Source organism: Lolium perenne, chromosome 4 (assembly GCF_019359855.2).
Source record: "Lolium perenne isolate Kyuss_39 chromosome 4, Kyuss_2.0, whole genome shotgun sequence".
NCBI classification, from domain to species: domain Eukaryota; kingdom Viridiplantae; phylum Streptophyta; class Magnoliopsida; order Poales; family Poaceae; genus Lolium; species Lolium perenne.
In genome coordinates this window covers 100,626,687-100,646,169 of record NC_067247.2, presented here as the reverse complement: position 1 = coordinate 100,646,169, position 19,483 = coordinate 100,626,687, and the positions used below count along the sequence as shown (strand labels likewise).

General features: G+C 41.5%; 1 protein-coding gene across 1 annotated transcript; it reads left to right on the top strand.

Moving 5' to 3' along the window:
• The first annotated feature begins 220 nt into the window (after nucleotides 1-220).
• On the top strand, nucleotides 221-8,365 carry LOC139830500 (uncharacterized). The gene is made up of 12 exons (XM_071818717.1): nucleotides 221-443; nucleotides 540-608; nucleotides 1,103-1,267; nucleotides 2,284-2,415; nucleotides 2,903-3,042; nucleotides 3,544-3,654; nucleotides 3,817-3,942; nucleotides 4,334-4,483; nucleotides 5,827-5,934; nucleotides 6,954-7,124; nucleotides 7,205-7,284; nucleotides 8,119-8,365. The coding sequence occupies exons 1-12, from the start codon at nucleotides 374-376 to the stop codon at nucleotides 8,180-8,182; spliced, it is 1,386 nt and encodes a 461-aa protein (XP_071674818.1). The 5' UTR covers nucleotides 221-373; the 3' UTR covers nucleotides 8,183-8,365.
• The last annotated feature ends 11,118 nt before the right edge of the window (nucleotides 8,366-19,483 follow it).

Below are 19,483 nucleotides of genomic sequence, written 5' to 3'. Positions count from 1 at the left end.
TTATCAAGTTTGCAAGAATAAATATCAACATCCACATATCCACATAGTAAATGAGTACACTACAAAATGTAGATTTGTCAAATTAAACTTTTTAAAAACAGCTTCAGATATAATAAACCAGTACTCCGTGCGACTTTAATATGGAGGAAATCAACGGATCAAAAACGTGATTGCTCAATCTTGGCAACAGCTCCCGGTGCCGCGTAGCCGATTTGTTTGCTCTCCCTCGCTCCCTGCCAACCCACGTTCTCCCACTCCCACCTCCTTCCCCTCGAAGCCACCGCCTAAGCCGGCAATCCCTGCGCTGCACGACCCACCCACACCCCATCACCTAGCCGTCGGAGCCGCCGTCCGCCGCCGCCGTAACCCTACAATGGAGTCGTCGCCGGCGCCGTACGTGGACAAGTCACACTTCTACGCCATGATCGACTACAGCATAAACGGTAAGCGCACCGCCGCCCCCCGAAACCCTAGTCCGCATTGCTCGTCTCCCTGTCTCTCTCTAACTGCCAGCTTATCTTCGTTCTCGATTCCTCCAGCCAACCCCGGCTCGCTGGAGAGCGATTTGGTCCAGGCGATACAGGATGGGGATGTGGACAACCTCAAGGGTGAGTATGTACGCCCCGCGCGCCTAGTCTATCTACGCGCCGCCGCCACCACCTCAGTGCAACGCGGCTGTTGTTTCGCTACGGCTGCAAGGCGCTGCGCTTGCTTGCCTGCTTGTGAGGCTCTTGTTGCTTGCAGCCTTGCAGGAGTGCATGATTTGGCTCGCACGATTATTATGATTGTATCTCTGTCACATACATTTCTCAGGGGCGTATTTTGTTGCATATCACGGTTGTTTTTACTAGTATCGTTTACACCAATGGTACTGCTTACCTTGCAGTGAATTCACGTTTAGTTAATTAGTCGTTTTCAGTCAGATTTGCCTTTGTGGTTCGATTGGACAGGGGCTGGTTGAGTACAATACTGGGTCATCATTCATGCTTATTGACAATTAATTCCGACCTTCATTGTGCGACCATTGGGAATTGCAGTTACATTTTCCATACCGTAGCATTTTATTATGATTCATGTGTACATTAATTCTTGGGTCATGCAGAGATGGTGAGTGAAATGGACCAAGAGGAAAGGGCAGAGCTTGCTCACATGGATATATGTGGCTCTAGCTTGCTACAACTGGCCGTATACCTCGCTCAACTGGAAGTCTGCAAGTACTTCGTGGAGGAGCTCGGGTTTGACGTCAATGCCGGTGCCCTCTGCGGCGGTGTGTAACTTTTCCTTCACTATGTTAACCCCTTTTTGGCTTCTTATTTATTAGTTTGCTTTCATGGACTATGCTGCCAGGCAAAAGCTCTTAGCCTGTTACCTGATGCAATATGTTTCATGCTTGAGATCACACAATGTTCGTTGCTAGTTCTTTTATGTTCAGTACACAAATGTTCTGATGATTCTGGAAAGCTATATTTAGAAATTTCATGTGAACACAAGTGATATTGTGCTATGACAATTAAAAGTAGTGTAGTTTGACCCTTGCTGTCTTAGTTTTGCACTTCTATTATTTGGTGATACCAGTACCAGCTACTGGCCTGCAGTTTATCAGGCTTCAGTTGTTTTTGGTATGACTTATAGGGAACTTAGGGAAGTTATATTAATCCATGTTTCTGTGTTTCCGATCAAACGAAACAGTTTTGTTTGAGAAGTTTATATATTTACTGAAATTTTGACATCCATGTATTGTTTGACTACAAGGCTTTGAATGTGTGCTGTTCTTTTGTCACATTTGAATCGTGTTCTAGCCTAGCACTACGCAGGGTTGGGAGGCTGCCTCCCAGTCCCACCATATTAGGAAAGTTTCAGTAGGCTTTTGTATAGGCTTGGATTTCACTCACTGGATCAGAGAAAAGCCTGGGCTTTCGTAAAAGCTCATAGGCACAGGCATTCACTCACCGGGTTTTTATAAGTTTGTTTGCACTTTCTGTGGCATGCCACTTTTGTCGATAGCCTTTTGTGTGCTTGCTTCTTTAAGAAAAGCGGAATGGGTTGTGATCCGATATGTAGTTTCCATCACATCATTGCGTATACTTTGGTAATGTTAAGTCATAGGTAATTTATAGCATATGAATTTATCTGCCAGACTTGTATGAAATCTGATGGTAGCACATGCATGTGAAGAATAAATGTTGTATACCATGCACTATCCTACAACCGAGTGTTTTCACCTTATATATGACAGACCGAGAGAGGTGTTGACGATCTAACATGATACTTGTTTGTTGCCAGGTGTAACACCTCTGAGTTCTGCAGCATTGTTTGGAGAAGTAGTTATTGCCAGATATCTTCTTGACCATGGAGCTGATCCGAATAAGATAGAAGATTCAGGCTCTGTTGCTCTTCATAATGCTGCAAAAAATGGTCTCTCTCTCTCTCTCTCTCTTTTATGTGTGTGTATTTATGTTCACTGATGTGAAGTGCTAAATAAGAACAGGTGAATGCAAAATTGTAACCATAAACCATGGTTGTTGGCATCCACATGAATCTGGTGTCTAATTAGGTAAAATGTTTCGGATGCGGGTGTTTGATTAACGGTATTGACTCACTGGTTAAGGTTCCTTTCGAGTTCAACTGCTCATTCTGTTTTGAACTTTTGGGAATTAACATCGCACTTTCTTATCTAAATCTTTTTTTATGAGAAATTAGAGTTTAGATTAGTTTTCTAGGCGTGCAGATACCTGCATATTGTTTTGGTTTATTTCATGATTGATACTATGGGAAAGGGTGGTTGTGGAGCTCTTTAGCACGTCTTATAGCAATTTATTTCATTGTTGACTTGGCCAATTCATTTGTTTGCACAATGCTTGCTCTTTATGACACTAGCATGTTATTCGTATATCTTATCCAGGGAATGAGGGAGTAGTGCGTTTGCTGTTATCTAGAGGGGCCAGAGTTGATATAGCTGTCGCTCATGGCACACCACTGCATATTGCTGCTTCCTATGGGAAGACTAGTGTTTTGAAGACTTTATTGGATCACCATGCTGATGTAATGTGTAACTTACATACTTCATCTTTTTACAATTTTGATACCTGGTTGTTACGAAGCTCTTTAATTATTTTTACCATATTTTATGTTGACAAGTTCAATAACTCATACATATATTTCTGTTCACTTCTCTCCCTCCGTTATAAAATAAGTGTCGCAACTTTATCTAGATTCGGATGTATCTACAAATAAAATTGCAACACTTATTTTAGAACGGTGGTAGTAGTTCAAAAGAGTGTTAGGAGTACTAATTCTAATGGCCAACCAAGTTTAGGTAATGTGTATAAGTAATATTGCCAAATTTAGGATACTTGAGTTATAGCAATCTGAAATATGTGAAGTTCACTAGCGGTGAGTTCAGACAAATTTTATTGTTGCATATAGTTGAATATGTTCGCACGGGTATTATTTTCTGATGTTGTATCTAGAATTATATTGATGTAACCCGTTGAATCATGTCACTTATGTGTAGGAATTGATTTTATACTCTTAAATTTGTAGCCAAACAGGGTTTCAGAAGTTTCAGGTACCCCTCTAGTTACGGCTCTTCATTCTACTAAACATGGATTGAGTGAATCTGATTCATTGGAATGTGTCAAGCTACTTGTGAAGGTCCGGTATCGTGTTTGCTTGCTTTGTTTCTTCACGTCTTGATTACTCCGCATGAACCCATTTGTACGGTATAATAAAAGAAGTTGTTTTGTTTAATATCTGATTTCTCTATATGTATGATCTATGTGCATGGCATTTTGCTTTGGATAAATGCGTGCGCAGGCTGGTGCTAATGTGAATTATGCTAATCCAAACACTCCCTTGGTGGTGGCAACTATGCGTGGCTTGGCTGACTGTATTAAGTACTTGCTGGAGGCTGGTGCGAATCCTAACATTTCAGATAAACAGGTGAGCTTTTGGTCTTCTATTTTTTTCCCTTTCTTATCATGTTGGGAAAGCTCGTGCATATGGTATTCTTGTTGTCCATGGTATGCATGCACTTTCTTGTGGCCTGGTGTTGCATGTGTATGTTTGTATCTTTCTGTACTTTGTGCACACCTGTTGGGTTTACGCGAAAGTATTTGTGTTCATGATACTATATTGCTACTATATTTCTATTTTCTTTGTAAGGTAGTCAGCACCAAGAAAAACTTCATGAAATCTCTTAATGAATGAATTCCAATGGAAAACCACTTCCATCAGATTCTTGCTAACTAAGTAATTACTTTGGTGATGTGGTATATTGAAATAAACTTCATCCCATAAAGTTTATCTTATTTCCTATGTTACTTCATGGCAGGGCCGTATGCCAATACAAATTGCTGCAAGCTTTGGAAGAAGAAGCCATGTGGACATTCTATTTCCTTTCACTTCTCCCATCAGAGCAGTGTCAAACTGGACTGTTGAAGGAATTATTGCTCACGAGAAATTAAATTGCTCAATTCCCAAGGTTCGACTTAAATTGGAAGTTTTCAAATATAGTCCTATGATTTTTTATATGCCCTTCAACTGTGGTACAAACTTTTGTGCGGATGAAGCCTGGTGATCAGGGGGATACGTGAGCACCCCTTCTCTGCTCGACACGTGTCTAACGACGTTAGTACTGTACACGCATCGACGCGGTCCAGCGCGTCGAGTGGAAGGGCGGAGAGACGCGGGGAAGGTGCACGACAACACGCTTGGCCGGGGAGACACTAGCGCGACCTCATATGCGCGAGGTGGAGGCCAGCGAGGTGGAGGTGGAGGCCGGTGACGTAGTGGCCGTTAGTGAGTGGCCGTTAGTGGCCGTTAGTGAGTAGCAGAATCCAACGGTGGTGGACTAAATCCAACGGTGATAACCGGGTGCTCACGTATCCCCCTGATCACCAAATCCACTCTCAACTTTTGTGCATATGGCAGGATATTTTATCATTTTGCAGGATTTTTTCCCCATATTTTACTTGCTTCAGAATTAGAATAAAGTTACTCGATGGAACTCTTCAGTGGACTATATCATCATATTTAGACTTGATGATAAACTTGGAATTCTTAAAGGTGTTGAAATACTCATTAATATAAGATAGTTTTGGACCTCTATTGATAAATGGAAGGCATGCATGTACAACTTAATGATGTTTTCCTAGTGACCTGCATAGGATTCCCAGAGTGGGTATTCAAAGTTGCACCAATATTGTTCTTGCAAATCATAAATCTTCACACTATCAAATGTTAATCTACAATTTTTCTTATGGGGAATCTACAGTGTATTGAACACAAAGTATAATGTTCTCATCTTTAACTTGCACAAAATATTCTGGGTGAAGGTAGGTGACAAGGCAATCAGACAATTATTAATCATCCATTACATGCATTTTAACTTATTTTCTATTACTTTTTTGAAGAAAGTACTCTCTTAACACCAACCGTAGCTATAAAATTAAATAGAAATAATTCAAAGTTTAAACTCCAGCACTACTATCCTGCAGAAGAAAACAAAGCAAACAAAAATTGAGAATAGTTTTCCTATTCGAATGAGGAAAACTAGTCCATTTGAATGAGCAAAACTAAGTAATCCCGAATGGGCTGTATGTCGAAACCGCAAATTGAACCCTTTACCTTGGATAAAAGCCAACTAAACCTCCAACCAACTGGCATGTCTGGATTTCTGCCGTTAATGGGTAACAAAATCTTTATCTTCAACACTTTCACTATGTATATATGACTAATGTAACTACATACACTTATATTTTCTTCTCATTGTGATGTCATGTCGAAGCCTAACCAATTTCTCCCTAATTTATGTTTATGATTTAGGATGAGTCTTGTCACAAGATCGAGGATAGAATAGCTGAGCTGAAATCTCAAGGAAAAAAGGCAGTTAAGAGAAATGACTTCCTTGGTGCGTCAAACCTCTACACAAAGGTATTTTCTTGCATACTTTGACTCCATTTCAAAGAAATATTAGGTGTCTTATGCAGTCTTGCTTAGGTTCCATCTGTTCAGTCAGTGGCATTATCCTACAATGAACAAAGTACTTTGCCACACTTTTTTTTCCCACCCATGGGCACCAGCACCTCAGTTTCTTTGTTTATTAAGAATCAAGCACCCTGTGGAAGCTGGGCCTCGAACACGGGTAGACGAGCACACAAACGCTTGCTGCTACCCAACCAAACATTGCTTGGTTATAAACTCGACCCATGGGCAGTAGCATCCAGGGCGTTTAATTAAGAAGAACCGAGCAAGCATGATGACACCGATCGCCACCAGCTGGACCATCTCAACCTTCATCCTCCATCCCAGCATCACAACGTATTAGTCTAACTAGTGGATGGGTCCATTCATTCTCGGCACACATCATTCCACAAACCAACTGACCCCTCTCATGTTACGTGCGGCCTGCTAACAAGAGCTTTCCACTAGTCCATACCTATTTATCCAATCCACTATCTGATGGTCATGAACGAACCAATGCAGTAGGACATATTGTCTTTCCTCTGTTTTTGGCCGTGATCGTGGCAACTGGCAAGTGATCAAACTCAGCAGTGTACCCAGCCGACAGTGTACCCAGCTCTTCGGCTGGGTTGGTGCAGTACCGAGTGGTGAGGGTGTGAGGACTGAGGAGCAATACTTGGGGTTTTCTGCAAGTACCACCACAAGGCTGAGTGTTCTCCAATATTTACTATACTAATTTCAACTATAAAAAAAGCTCTGGGATGTCTTCCAGGTTTCTGTTAGAGTAATTTTACTAGTAACCTACGAAGAAAGCGTAAAACAGAAGGAAATCTAGCCCTGCTGGAGAAATTTTCAAAAAGTAATCTTCGCTTCTGCATTATGGAATATGGAAACTACCGAAGTTTAAACTGACCACCAAGTAGAATCATTTCTAGTCGTTATATTCTGGGATTTGGCTAATATCATATCTTCATCTTCAATTTATTTAGGCACTTGCGCTAAACTATTTTGATGAAACGTTGTATTCAAATAGGAGCCTTTGCTACCTAAAAATTGGCAAAGCACGTGAGGCTTTGTTTGATGCTGATGTATGCATTGCAAAACGACCCGAGTGGGTGAAAGGATACTACCGGAAAGGAGCTGCTCATATGTCGCTCAAGGTCAGAAAACTTACGGGGGTTTGCTAGTCATCTGTTGCCATTTTTACACTGTGTGTGGCTCTTCAATGTTATGTCCGCAGGAGTATGAGGAAGCATCCGAAGCTTTCCAGGATGGACTCGAGCTGGATCCTGGGAATGCCGAGATGGAGAAACTGTTGTGGTAATGTATTTATCTGCTATTTATCTTCAGGGTTGTCATGTCGGCACAGTCCATCTCGATTATGCATACATGGGCCAAGTTTTCTTGTTTAGTAATCCAGCCTCGGACGTTCTACTTACATATTTGATCTACGATTGTTGATTCAGAAAATTAATTTAGCTAATTGCAGAAGCATGAATCTTACAGTACCACATATATTTATGGGAGCGTCGTGGAATTGAGTCAACACACGATGACACGAGCACATATAGGGGTGGGAACTGGTTGTGGATAGTCCATATTATCCGACAACCGTATTCGAGAAATTGAAAATGGAAATGGTAACATCCGAATCTGGATGTCCGTGGAAATGGATATGCTAAATATCTGAATCCGTTTTACAAAAACAAATACAAATATGGTATTGAATTTTGAAGCAAATGTGGATATGGAAATGGATACATCTGTATCCGAATAAGATTATGTTAGCCAAATTTAGAAATTCAACCCCAATATGGCAATTACCTAACCTAGAGAAACCCCAATATGGCACGTAGAGGTTAGGAGCAACGCGCTAGGTATAAGCACTCGCTGAAACTTATGGGTGGCGAGAAACAGAAGGATCATTCAAACAACCTTTGGCTTGCAGGATTAGAGAGCTCATCACTACTAACCTTGTCCTTTTATGCTGACATACATACACCACAGACTGATTAGGGAAAGCTCATGTTCTTTGATTTGTGGTGCCTATAACCGCTGCAACACATAACTTTAAAAAAAATCGTTGGGATTGTTTCTACCACCATTTTCATGCATGATGCCTGCTATCAAGTTAATTTTGATCCATGTTCGCAGGGAGGCTTGTAAGGCCATGGGAAAGGACCATCCTGCCGGAGGAAGTATCAACTCAGCAGATTAGTCAGCACCGCACTGTTTACGCATGCCTTGTTTTGGCTCTTTGATGTCAGTCTCGTAGTAAAACGTGTTTACAGTTCTGTTTTGCGCCAAACTATGACCCTTTGTTGACTGTCTAGCTCACAGCGAATCAAAGGGCCAAATGCAACCGAAGTTACAAAATTTCAGCTATCTTTTTTTACTTGAATTTTTTTTTGCACTAATGGGTTCACATCCCATTCATGTGGCATAGGCTTGTTTCGGCTTTGGCGGGTCGATTGGGAGTGGACTTGAGCGATCTCGTCTGTTTCGCTGCATTTTTCGATAAAAAACATATATTAATATCGCGGAGATACCAATTACATCTAGCTTGAGAAGATTTACGAAAAATAAAAGTCCCGAATAGAGATTGAAACTTGAAACAGTGGCACAACCAAGATAACAGTAGAAGATCAGCTTCTCTATAAATGACGCCTTTAAGAAGGAAACAATAACCAAACGCTGTTGATCATAGATCTTAAGTTTAAAGTTCTCACTCTCAAAACTGCCTTTAACAAGAACATTGCTAGGCACAACTAATTAAGATCATCACCTCAAAAAAAAAATTTAAAGGCTAGATCCATAGTTTTAAAAACCGGACCGGTAATCGAACCGTGAGGCTATTGGTTCAGGTTTTTACTGATCAGACCACGGGTTCACCGTCTGGTTTTTTTAAGATACAAAGTAATATATTTTTACTTATAAATGCTGCAATAAACAAATAATTTTACATGCAAAAATATTTGAAACTTGCAAAAATAATTCACATAATAACATAATATAGTAGTCAGTAGCTAAGTATCAACTTAAATCACTCCCCGGCTCCCAACAGAAAGTAGCAAAGCCAGCGATAGCCAAGTAGCTACAACGCTATTCGTTCAATCTATCGTGCTACCGTGTGTAGTACAGTCGTACAGAACAACTAAACAAGCATGTCTCTAGTCTGTGAGTCACGTCGCATCTCGGTGATGGAATTAAGAGGCAAGTAAATTCCTTTCTCATTTTTTTCACAAATCAGCAATGGCTTGAATGGTTAAGGTGCTGCGCCCGAGGCCCCAGACTCAGAGCAATTCCAACAGTATAGCCGGTTGTTGGCTATAAGCAAGATGACATGTCATCTATAGTCAACATGTAGTCAACAAGTACAATGGCTATAAGATTGTACTACTTTTTTGATGGATGGCCCACCTTTCATTCACACACCTTGCCTAGGAGCACGTGCTAGAGCTAGCTATTGCATAAGAGCCCACTTACATTCTCTCTCTCCTCTTCTCTCTCCTCCAACTAGGCACAAATATATTATTTTAATCTTTGTAGCCAGCTGACTAGGCCTTATTGTACTTGCTCTCAAGTCCTGCGTTCGAGTGCTGCATGTTGCACAAGTTTTTAATGCCGCGGTAATTCTATTTCCATGTTACTGGTCGGACCGTTCACTGGTTTTCATCGATTCTGATCAAAACCACCGGTTCAACCAAAATATTTCCGGTTCACTTTCTTGTCTGGTCTTGTGCGCTTAACAGACCAGCAGAGACATCGGTTCCGGTTTTTTCCGGTTGAACCGTCGGTCCTGTCCGGTTTTTAAATCTATGGCTAGATCTTAGATTTTCTCCCTAAAAACACCAAGCCAATTCCACCTCACCACCAGATTCGATCACCATTGCTCTTCCACCGATCTCAGCTTTCATGACCTTCTTCGGCAGCATCATGGAAAGAAAACGAGCACCATGATATTAACAATCAACATAGCTTCGAAGCGCTCCCTCTAAAATCAAACGGTCAGATAAAAAACATGCGCGCGTACGACCGAGAAAACACAATCCATCAATCTTCAGTCATTGATCGCACAATGAATTTTTCCGGCAGGGCCTTCGAGAACACGACAATCTAGCCAGCCCGACGGGGAAAAGCTTCCGACCAATCTTCACTTGGCGTGAGAGGAATCTGAGGACCACCACCATTATCCACAGGACTATCAACCTCCTCACCGCCGGCCAACTACCAACCAGATCGGAAGACATGGAGAGGGCGGTCCAGCACGGCCTGATGGTGTGGCAAGGACCAACACCAGGACCTCATCTGCCAAGACTCACCCGGTCCGGATCTTGGCCGAAACCCTAGATCATATCGAGGCGGCGTAGAGCACCACCGCGTGGAGGGCGCCGGCGGTGCACCACCCCTTCCTTGTCGCCGATCCGGTGGAGGCGCTCAGGCCCTAGCCACGCCCAGCCGCGCCGCCCATGGCCCTTCGCCGCTGCCCACCAACTCCCCTGAACAGCGGCCGAGAACCACCTCCCCTGCCCACCGCCGCCCCAGACGGATAGACGTCGCCATCACCGCCAGTGGCGGTGGCAACAGCGGCCAGGAGAGAGAGGAGAGGAGGGGCTCTTAGGGTTGGGGAAGGAGGGATCCTCCGGAGCCTCCCGGAGGAGGCGACTCGGGAGGAGCGGATGAATTGGGCGCTGATGAGAGGAGCAAAGGGGAGATTAATTGGGCGGTTAGTGTTCCACTGCATATGTACGGTCATTCCATTTTGTTACCAGCATCGAACAACTAGGGCACATTTTGTAAGATAAGTGCGGAATATTGACCTATGACTCAGCCTCAATCTTGAACACAAAACTTGTTGCTGGCATTTTGCATAGGTGCAAATTTCAAAGAAAATAATTAAATATGAAAAAATACATATTGGATCTTAAATTAACTGTTAAGACTCAGGAGAAAAGGAAATAGAAAATTTCGATGATACAAGAAAATTAAAAATAACTAGCAACGGGGTTTTACGGAGACCCAAGGCGGCGTAAAATACAGGGCAACGAAACAAACTGGTTTGGTAGCCACTAAGACCTCTCTCTCCTCCCAGCCGCCGCCTACAAGGCTACAAGAAACCACCTCCGCCTCTGCCTTGTTCGTGAGCATCACATTGTTTTAAAGCAGGAGGATCCTTGCCTCCTCTTTATGATGGAAACGAAAATCCATCCATGTAAAGAGAGGACTTGCGGGATGTGAAGAGAGAGGACTTGCGGGATGGGACTGGACGAAACGAGTACATCAAGGCGGAAAGTTTAGTGCTTATTGATCAAAGAAGAAGCGATAGGGGTTTTCTGTGAAAAGACCAAAAAATAAAGGGTCTTAGGACCTATCATTTTGTGAAGAGACCAAAAAGTAAGGACGCGACTAGGTGTAAGGCACCTTATGGATAGCAAAACGCATAAGGCAATCTCCTCACATGCATGCATAAAGAAAAAAAGACAAAATTGCTGACATCATCCGCATTAAATGTGAAATCCAAAAATTCAAAAAAAAAGTGTAGCTTAAAATCATTTCTCCAATTCAAAATCCGTTTTCACCGTTGGACTATTCGCGACGAGATCTTAGAAACTAGATCCCATGTTAAAATGTTTCAATGACTTTTTTTAGACCCAAAAGTTACCCATCTCTAACTCATGAGTTACCCACCTAGTAACACATAAGTTATCCTCCTTTAACACATAAGTAACCCATACATGCAGAAAAAGACAAAATTATTAACGCCATCTATTAAATGGAATCCCAAAAAATAATAGTTTTTTGTAGTTTAACTTGTTTCTTTGATTTAAGATCTATTTTCGTCGTTGGACTAGTCGCAACGATATCTTTGAAACTAGATCACATGTTGATATGTTTCGACAACTTTTTTCAGACCCAAAGGTACCCACATCTAACACATAAGTTACCCACCCGTAACACATAAGTTACACATCATATAAAAGGGTAGGTGGAGATGCTGAAAGGATCACATGCCGCACCTAGAGGGGAAGGGTGATTAGGTGCTAACCAATTTTTAGTTCTTTCTCAATTTATGCTTGACACAAAGGTAAATTCTCTAGATATGCAACTATGTGAATTTACCTATATGACAAGATCTACAACTAAACAAGATATAGCTAGATAAGATATAATAGAGCTATTAAGGATAGAGATAACCGAGAGTGGAGCATGCAGCGACACAGAGATGATTCCCGTAGTTCCTTCCTTTTAAGGGGAAGTACGTCTACGTTTGGAGGAGTGTGGTCGCCACGAAGGCCATACCAACGCCACAAAGGCCTCACTCAGGTCTCCTGTGAGCAACGCCACTGTCAACACCCGGATTTTTAAGTCCAGATGCCTATTATGCCATACATCGCAATCCAAGGAAGAATGTTTTTGCGAGACATAATAAGTTCATATCACAGCACATCATCCATTACAAACCATAATTGTCTTACATCAAAGGATCACATGATCCAGTCTTAATACAACAATTGATCTAATGATGAAATACATAACACAACAGCGGAAGATACATAGTAGAAGTTCATCAGCTCCACATGCAACGCTTGACGTCAGGAGGTAGTCCTAGTTATCGTAAACGTTCTGCTGTCCACCTTCCTGATACTGCTGCTCCTCTTCATAGTCTGGCCATTCGAATAGCCAGGGACACAGCCATGAGTACTTTAAAGTACTCGCAAACTATACTAACATAAGTACTAGCAATTCTAAGCATGGTTCTAAGCTCTAGGTTTATTTGCATAAAGCCAGTTTTATTTCATTAACACTTACAAATCAAGGCTCTTTATTTTCCCTAGACTTAACTCAAGTGGGAACATTAGTGTCATTCCCACAACTCTGTTGTGATTCAAGTCAAAATCATATTTCAAGTAACCATTCATTTTGAGAAAGAAAATCTGACGACGGAACAATATGGCCATCCAACTATCCATGATCACGGACGCGGCTATTCAAATAGTTTAAACTCTGCAGAGGTTGTACTATTGTGCCACAACTTTTGATTACATCCGTCAGGGATAGCCCTGAATCATCATAACTCACTATGCGGATCATCAACCATTAACCTTTCATTTACATACTCTAGTATAGGCACCTCCCCTATGAGCTTGGCCTCCTAGTGATAGCAAACTGCCATCCTAGGAACTGCACAGGGCTTGGGTAGGACATTCAACTCTTTTCACGTCATTTCACTTTCAACGGAGGAAGCCTCAGCATAACCTCTATGACGCTTGTTCAGAGGGAACCCATACTAAGATACATAAATTTCCAGCTAAAGCCTTACCCATAATCAGGTATTGTGGGGGTACTCTAAAATTGGAATGGTATCGCATCTGAACTCAACCATCAGTTTTTATCAACTTCACCATGTCATTCAAAAGTCATATTCACCTTCAACACTTTCAATAGAATGACTCATCATTCCAAGGTTTTCAAATTCATTTGATTCATAAGTTCCCATCTAGAGTAGTCAATTTTAGTTTTAGCAATAGCAACTAATCATGAGGGATGCTAACTACATTGTTGCTCTCTAGGCTAAGTTTGACTCTCTTGTGCTACTCTATACTTAGACACAAATTAGAAACAACAAGTAAACCTTTGTAAATAAAGTGAAAGTAAAGCAAGGTAAAACTGGGACTTGGAAAAGTAAGACTTAAAACACCAATACTAGTGCCATGGTATCTTTCACTAGTAACTTGGCTTGGTATAGCTTATATTAGGGTAGCTTGCCTTGGTTGGTGTACTGGTCAAAGTTTTCTTCTTCTTCCTCGTAGAAGACCTCCTCCTCCTCGTAGCCTTCAGTACTAGCGTCCATAAATGGATACGAGGTAACAATCACCAACCAATACTTAAATAGACTAGTTAGCCTTAGTGGCCCACTCAAGATGATCTATCATCATCACACACATCACTCCACATACTCTAGGGTTTTTACTTAATTAGGGTTAGGAAATAATTTCCTCTCATTATCTTTACTAAGATTTAATATCCTCAAATAATAAGTATAAGATCATGTTGACCAAAGTCAACACTCCATATTTACCATTTGGGAAAATGATTTAAATGAGATACTACATCTCATGCATTTTAAACACTACTAAAGTAATATTGTAATATCACTAAGTAATCAAATATGAGGTTCTATTGACTAAGGTCATTACCTCATATTGAACTACTTGGGACAATGATTTAAATGAGAGGACACCTCTCATACCATTTAATAAATAATTTAGGGTGATTTAAATGGACTAGAAATGGCCACATAGCCATTATTTTGCTCTAGCCCATGAACATGGTAAACACCACTGTCATATTTTTACATATTCAAGTAGAGCCTTTGAAATGTGAACTATGAGAGTTGGAATCAACTCAAAATGAATTATTATTGATTTTTAATAAATGTTTGAATTTGAAAAAGGCTCTGCCTTGTTATTTTTACTACATGAGTTCTACAACAAATCTAGGGTTGAGACCAGTGTAGTTGGTTAGAGAATTTCTTAAGATTTCCAACAATATCAAATTCATAAAATTTGGCTCAGTAGATCTTTCTATTTTTAATTTTGAACTTGGCACCAGTGTTAAATTTTGAAATTAAACTGAAAAACCAAATTCAACCACGTGGGCTTGCGAGGAAAAGAAATGGTCTAGCCCAACTGCGCGTCTCGCACACGTGGGCTGCCTGACAGCGGGACCCGCCTGTCAGCGTCTAATTCAACAACGAAGCGGTACGCGCGAGGTGAGTCGTTGGATTAGAAGCTGATCGAACGATAGGGGATCATCGTCGTCTCCGACGAGATCGAGCACTGGCCGCGGCGATGCTAGGGGGTCGGCGGCTCACCTGAGCTCCGGCGGTCGTCGGCGTTGATGCAGGGCGAGGTTGTCGAGGACGGCGGATCTCCTGGTACCAGCGGCGTTTCCTGGGGCGTCTCCTACCGTCGATTCCTTCTGCGGCGGCTCCGTGGACTCCGGCGAGCGATTGGTGGGCTACATGTGAAATTGGGAGGTGGCGCTGCTCGAGGAGGGGTTGTGAGATGAGAGAATGCGAATGGTGTGGAGAGATTATGCTGGGGCGTGCTCCTTTTATAGCGGCGACGAGGTGCCAAGGGGTGATACGCGTACAGCACGCGACCGTTGGGAACCCCAAGAGGAAGGTGTGATGCGTACAGCGGCAAGTTTTCCCTCAGTAAGAAACCAAGGTTTATCGAACCAGTAGGAGCCAAGAAGCACGTTGAAGGTTGATGGCGGCGGAGTGTAGTGCGGCGCAACACCAGGGATTCCGGCGCCAACGTGGAACCTGCACAACACAACCAAAGTACTTTGTCCCAACGTAACAGTGAGGTTGTCAATCTCACCGGCTTGCTGTAACAAATGATTAGATGTATAGTGTGGATGATGATTGTTTGCAGAGAACAGTAGAACGAGTATTGCAGTAGATTGTATTCGATGTAAAGAATGGACCAGGGTTCACAGTTCACTAGAGGTGTCTCTCCGATAAGAATAAGCATGTTGGGTGAACAAATTACAGTTGGGCAATTGACAAATAAAGAGGGCATGACCATGCACATACATGTTATGATGAGTATTGTGAGATTTAATTGGGCATTACGACAAAGTACATAGACCGCTATCCAGCATGCATCTATGCCTAAAAAGTCCACCTTCAGGTTATCATCTGAACCCCCTCCAGTATTAAGTTGCAAACAACAGACAATTGCATTAAGTATGGTGCGTAATGTAATCAATAAATATATCCTTAGACATAACATTGATGTTTTATCCCTAGTGGCAACAGCACATCCACAACCTTAGAGGTTTCTGTCACTCCCCCAGATTTAATGGAGACATGAACCCACTATCGAGCATAAATACTCCCTCTTGGAGTTACAAGCAAAAACTTGGCCAGAGCCTCTACTAGTAACGGAGAGATGCAAGATCATAAACAACACATAGATAATAGATTGATAATCAACATAACATAGCATTCATTATTCAAAGGATCCCAACAAACACAACATGTAGCATTACAAATAGATGATCTTGATCATGTTAGGCAGCTCACAAGATCCAACAATGATAGCACAATTAGGAGAAGACGACCATCTAGCTACTGCTATGGACCCATAGTCCAGGGATAGACTACTCACTCATCACTCCGGAGGCGACCATGGCGGTGAAGAGTCCTCCGGGAGATGATTCCCCTCTCCGGCAGGGTGCCGGAGGCGATCTCCTGATCCCCCGAGATGGGATTGGCGGCGGCGTCTCTGGAAGGTTTTCCGTATCGTGGCTCTCGGTACTGGAGTTATTCTCGACGAAGGCTTATGTAGGCGGAAGGGTAGGTCAGGGGGCGCCACGAGGGGCCCACACTACAGGCCGGCGCGGCCAGGGCTTGGGGAGTGTGTGGCTGCCTCGTTGCCCCACTTCGTTTCCTCTCCAGACTTCTAGAAGCTTCGTGGAAAAATAAGATCCTGGGCGTTGATTTCGTCCAATTCCGAGAATATTTCCTTACTAGGATTTCTGAAACCAAAAACAGCAGAAAACAGCAACTAGCTCTTCGGCATCTTGTTAATAGGTTAGTGCCAGAAAATGCATAAATATGACATAAAGTATGTATAAAACATGTAGGTATCATCAATAAAGTAGCATGGAACATAAGAAATTATCGATACGTTGGAGACGTATCAGCATCCCCAAGCTTAGTTCCTGCTCATCCCGAGTAGGTAAACGATAACAAAGATAATTTCTGAAGTGACATGCCATCATAATCTTGATCAATACTATTGTAAGCACATGTAATGAATGCAGCGATTCGAAGCAATGGTAAATACAATGAGTAAACAATTGAATCATATAGCAAAGACTTTTCATGAATAGTACTTTCAAGACAAGCATCAATAAGTCTTGCATAAGAGTTAACTCATAAAGCAATAATTTCAAAGTAAAGGTATTGAAGCAACACAAAGGAAGATTAAGTTTCAGCGGTTGCTTTCAACTTGTAACATGTATATCTCATGGATATTGTCAACATAAAGTAATATAATAAGTGCAATATGCAAGTATGTAGGAATCAATGCACAGTTAACACAAGTGTTTGCTTCTTGAGGTGGAAGGAAATAGGTAAACTGACTCAACATAAAAGTAAAAGAAAGGCCCTTCGACGAGGGAAGCATCGATTGCTATATTTGTGCTAGAGCTTTGATTTTGAAAACAAGAAACAATTTTGTCAACGGTAGTAATAAAGCATATGTATCATGTAATTTATATCCTACAAGTTGCAAGCCTCATGCATAGTATACTAATAGTGCCCGCACCTTGTCCTAATTAGCTCGGAATACCTGGATTATCACCGCAATACATATGTTTTAACCAAGTATCACAAAGGGGTACCTCTATGCCGCCTGTACAAAGGTCTAAGGAGAAAGCTCGCATTGGATTTCTCGCTTTTGATTATTCTCAACTTAGACATCCATACCAGGACAACATAGACAACAGATAATGGACTCCTCTTTAATGCATAAGCATTCAACAACAATTAATTTTCTCATATGAGATTGAGGATATTTGTCCAAAACTGAAACTTCCACCATGGATCATGGCTTTAGTTAGCGGCCCAATGTTCTTCTCTAACAATATGCATGCTCAAACCATTCAACTCATGGTAAATCGCCCTTACTTCAGACAAGACGGACATGCATAGCAACGCACATGATATTCAACAAAGAGTAGTTGATGGCGTCCCCAGGAACATGATTATCGCACAACAAGCAACTTATAAGAGATAAAATGCATAAGTACATATTAAATACCACAATAGTTTTTAGGCTATTTGTCCCATGAGCTATATATTGCAAAGGTAGAGGATAGAAATTTAAAGGTAGCACTCAAGCAATTTACTTTGGAATGGCGGAGAAATACCATGTAGTAGGTAGGTATGGTGGACACAAGTGGCATAGTGTTTGGCTCAAGGATTTGGGATGCATGAGAAGTATTCCCTCTCGATACAAGGCTTAGGCTAGCAAGGTTATTTGAAACAAACACAAGTATGAACCGGTACAGCAAAACTCACATAAAAGACATATTGTAAGTATTATAAGACTCTATACCGTCTTCCTTGTTGTTCGACCCTTACTAGAAAATATCTAGACCTTAGAGAGACCAATTATGCAAACCAAATTTTAGCAAGCTCTATGTATTTCTTCATTAATAGGTGCAAAGTATATGATGCAAGAGCTTAAACATGAGCACAAAAATTGCCAAGTATCACATTATTCAAGACATTTTACCAATTACCACATGTAGCATTTCCCGTTTCCAACCATATAACAATTTAACGAAGCAGATTCAACCTTCGCCATGAACATTATGAGTAAAGCCTAAGGACATATTTGTCCATATGCAACAGCGGAGCGTGTCTCTCTCCCACACAATGAATGCTAGGATCCAACTTTATTCAAACAAAAACAAAAACAAAAACAAACAGACGCTCCAAGCAAAGTACATAAGATGGGATGGAATAAAAATATAGTTTCACTAGAGGAACCTGATAATGTTGTCGATGAAGAAGGGGATGCCTTGGGCATCCCCAAGCTTAGACGCTTGAGTCTTCTTGAAATATGCAGGGGTGAACCACCGGGGCATCCCCAATCTTAGAGCTTTCACTCTCCTTGATCATATTGTATCATCCTCCTCTCTTGATCCTTGAAAACTTCCTCCACACCAAACTTAAAACAACTCATTAGAGGGTTAGTGCACAATCAAAATTCACATGTTCAGAGGTGACATAATCATTCTTAACACTTCTGGACATTGCACAAAACTACTGAAAGTTAATGGAATAGAAAAATCCATTAAGCATAGCAAAATAGGCAATGCGAAATAAAAGGCAGAATCTGTCAAAACAGACAGTCCATAAAGATGAATTTCTAGGAGGCACTAGACTTGCTCAAATGAAAATGCTCAAATTGAATGAAAGTTGCGTACATATCTGAGGATCACTCACGTAAATTGGCATAATTTTCTGAGTTATCTACTGAGAATTAGGCTTAGATTCGTTACAGCAAGAAATCTGTTTCTGCGCAGTAATCCAAATCTAGTATGAACCTTACTATCAAAGACTTTACTTGGCACAACAATGCAACAAAACTAAGATAAGGAGAGGTTGCTACAGTAGTAACAACTTCCAAGACTCAAATATAAAATAAAAGTGCAGTAGTAAAATCATGGGTTGTCTCCCATAAGCGCTTTTCTTTAACGCCTTTCAGCTAGGCACAGAAAGTGTGTATCAAGTATTATCAAGAGACGAAGCATCAACATCATAATTTGTTATAATGATAGAATCAAAAGGTAACTTCATTCTCTTTCTAGGGAAGTGTTCCATACCTTTCTTGAGAGGAAATTGATATTTAATATTGCCTTCCTTCATATCAATGATAGCACCAACAGTTCGAAGAAACGGTATTCCCAATATAATGGGACAAGATGCATT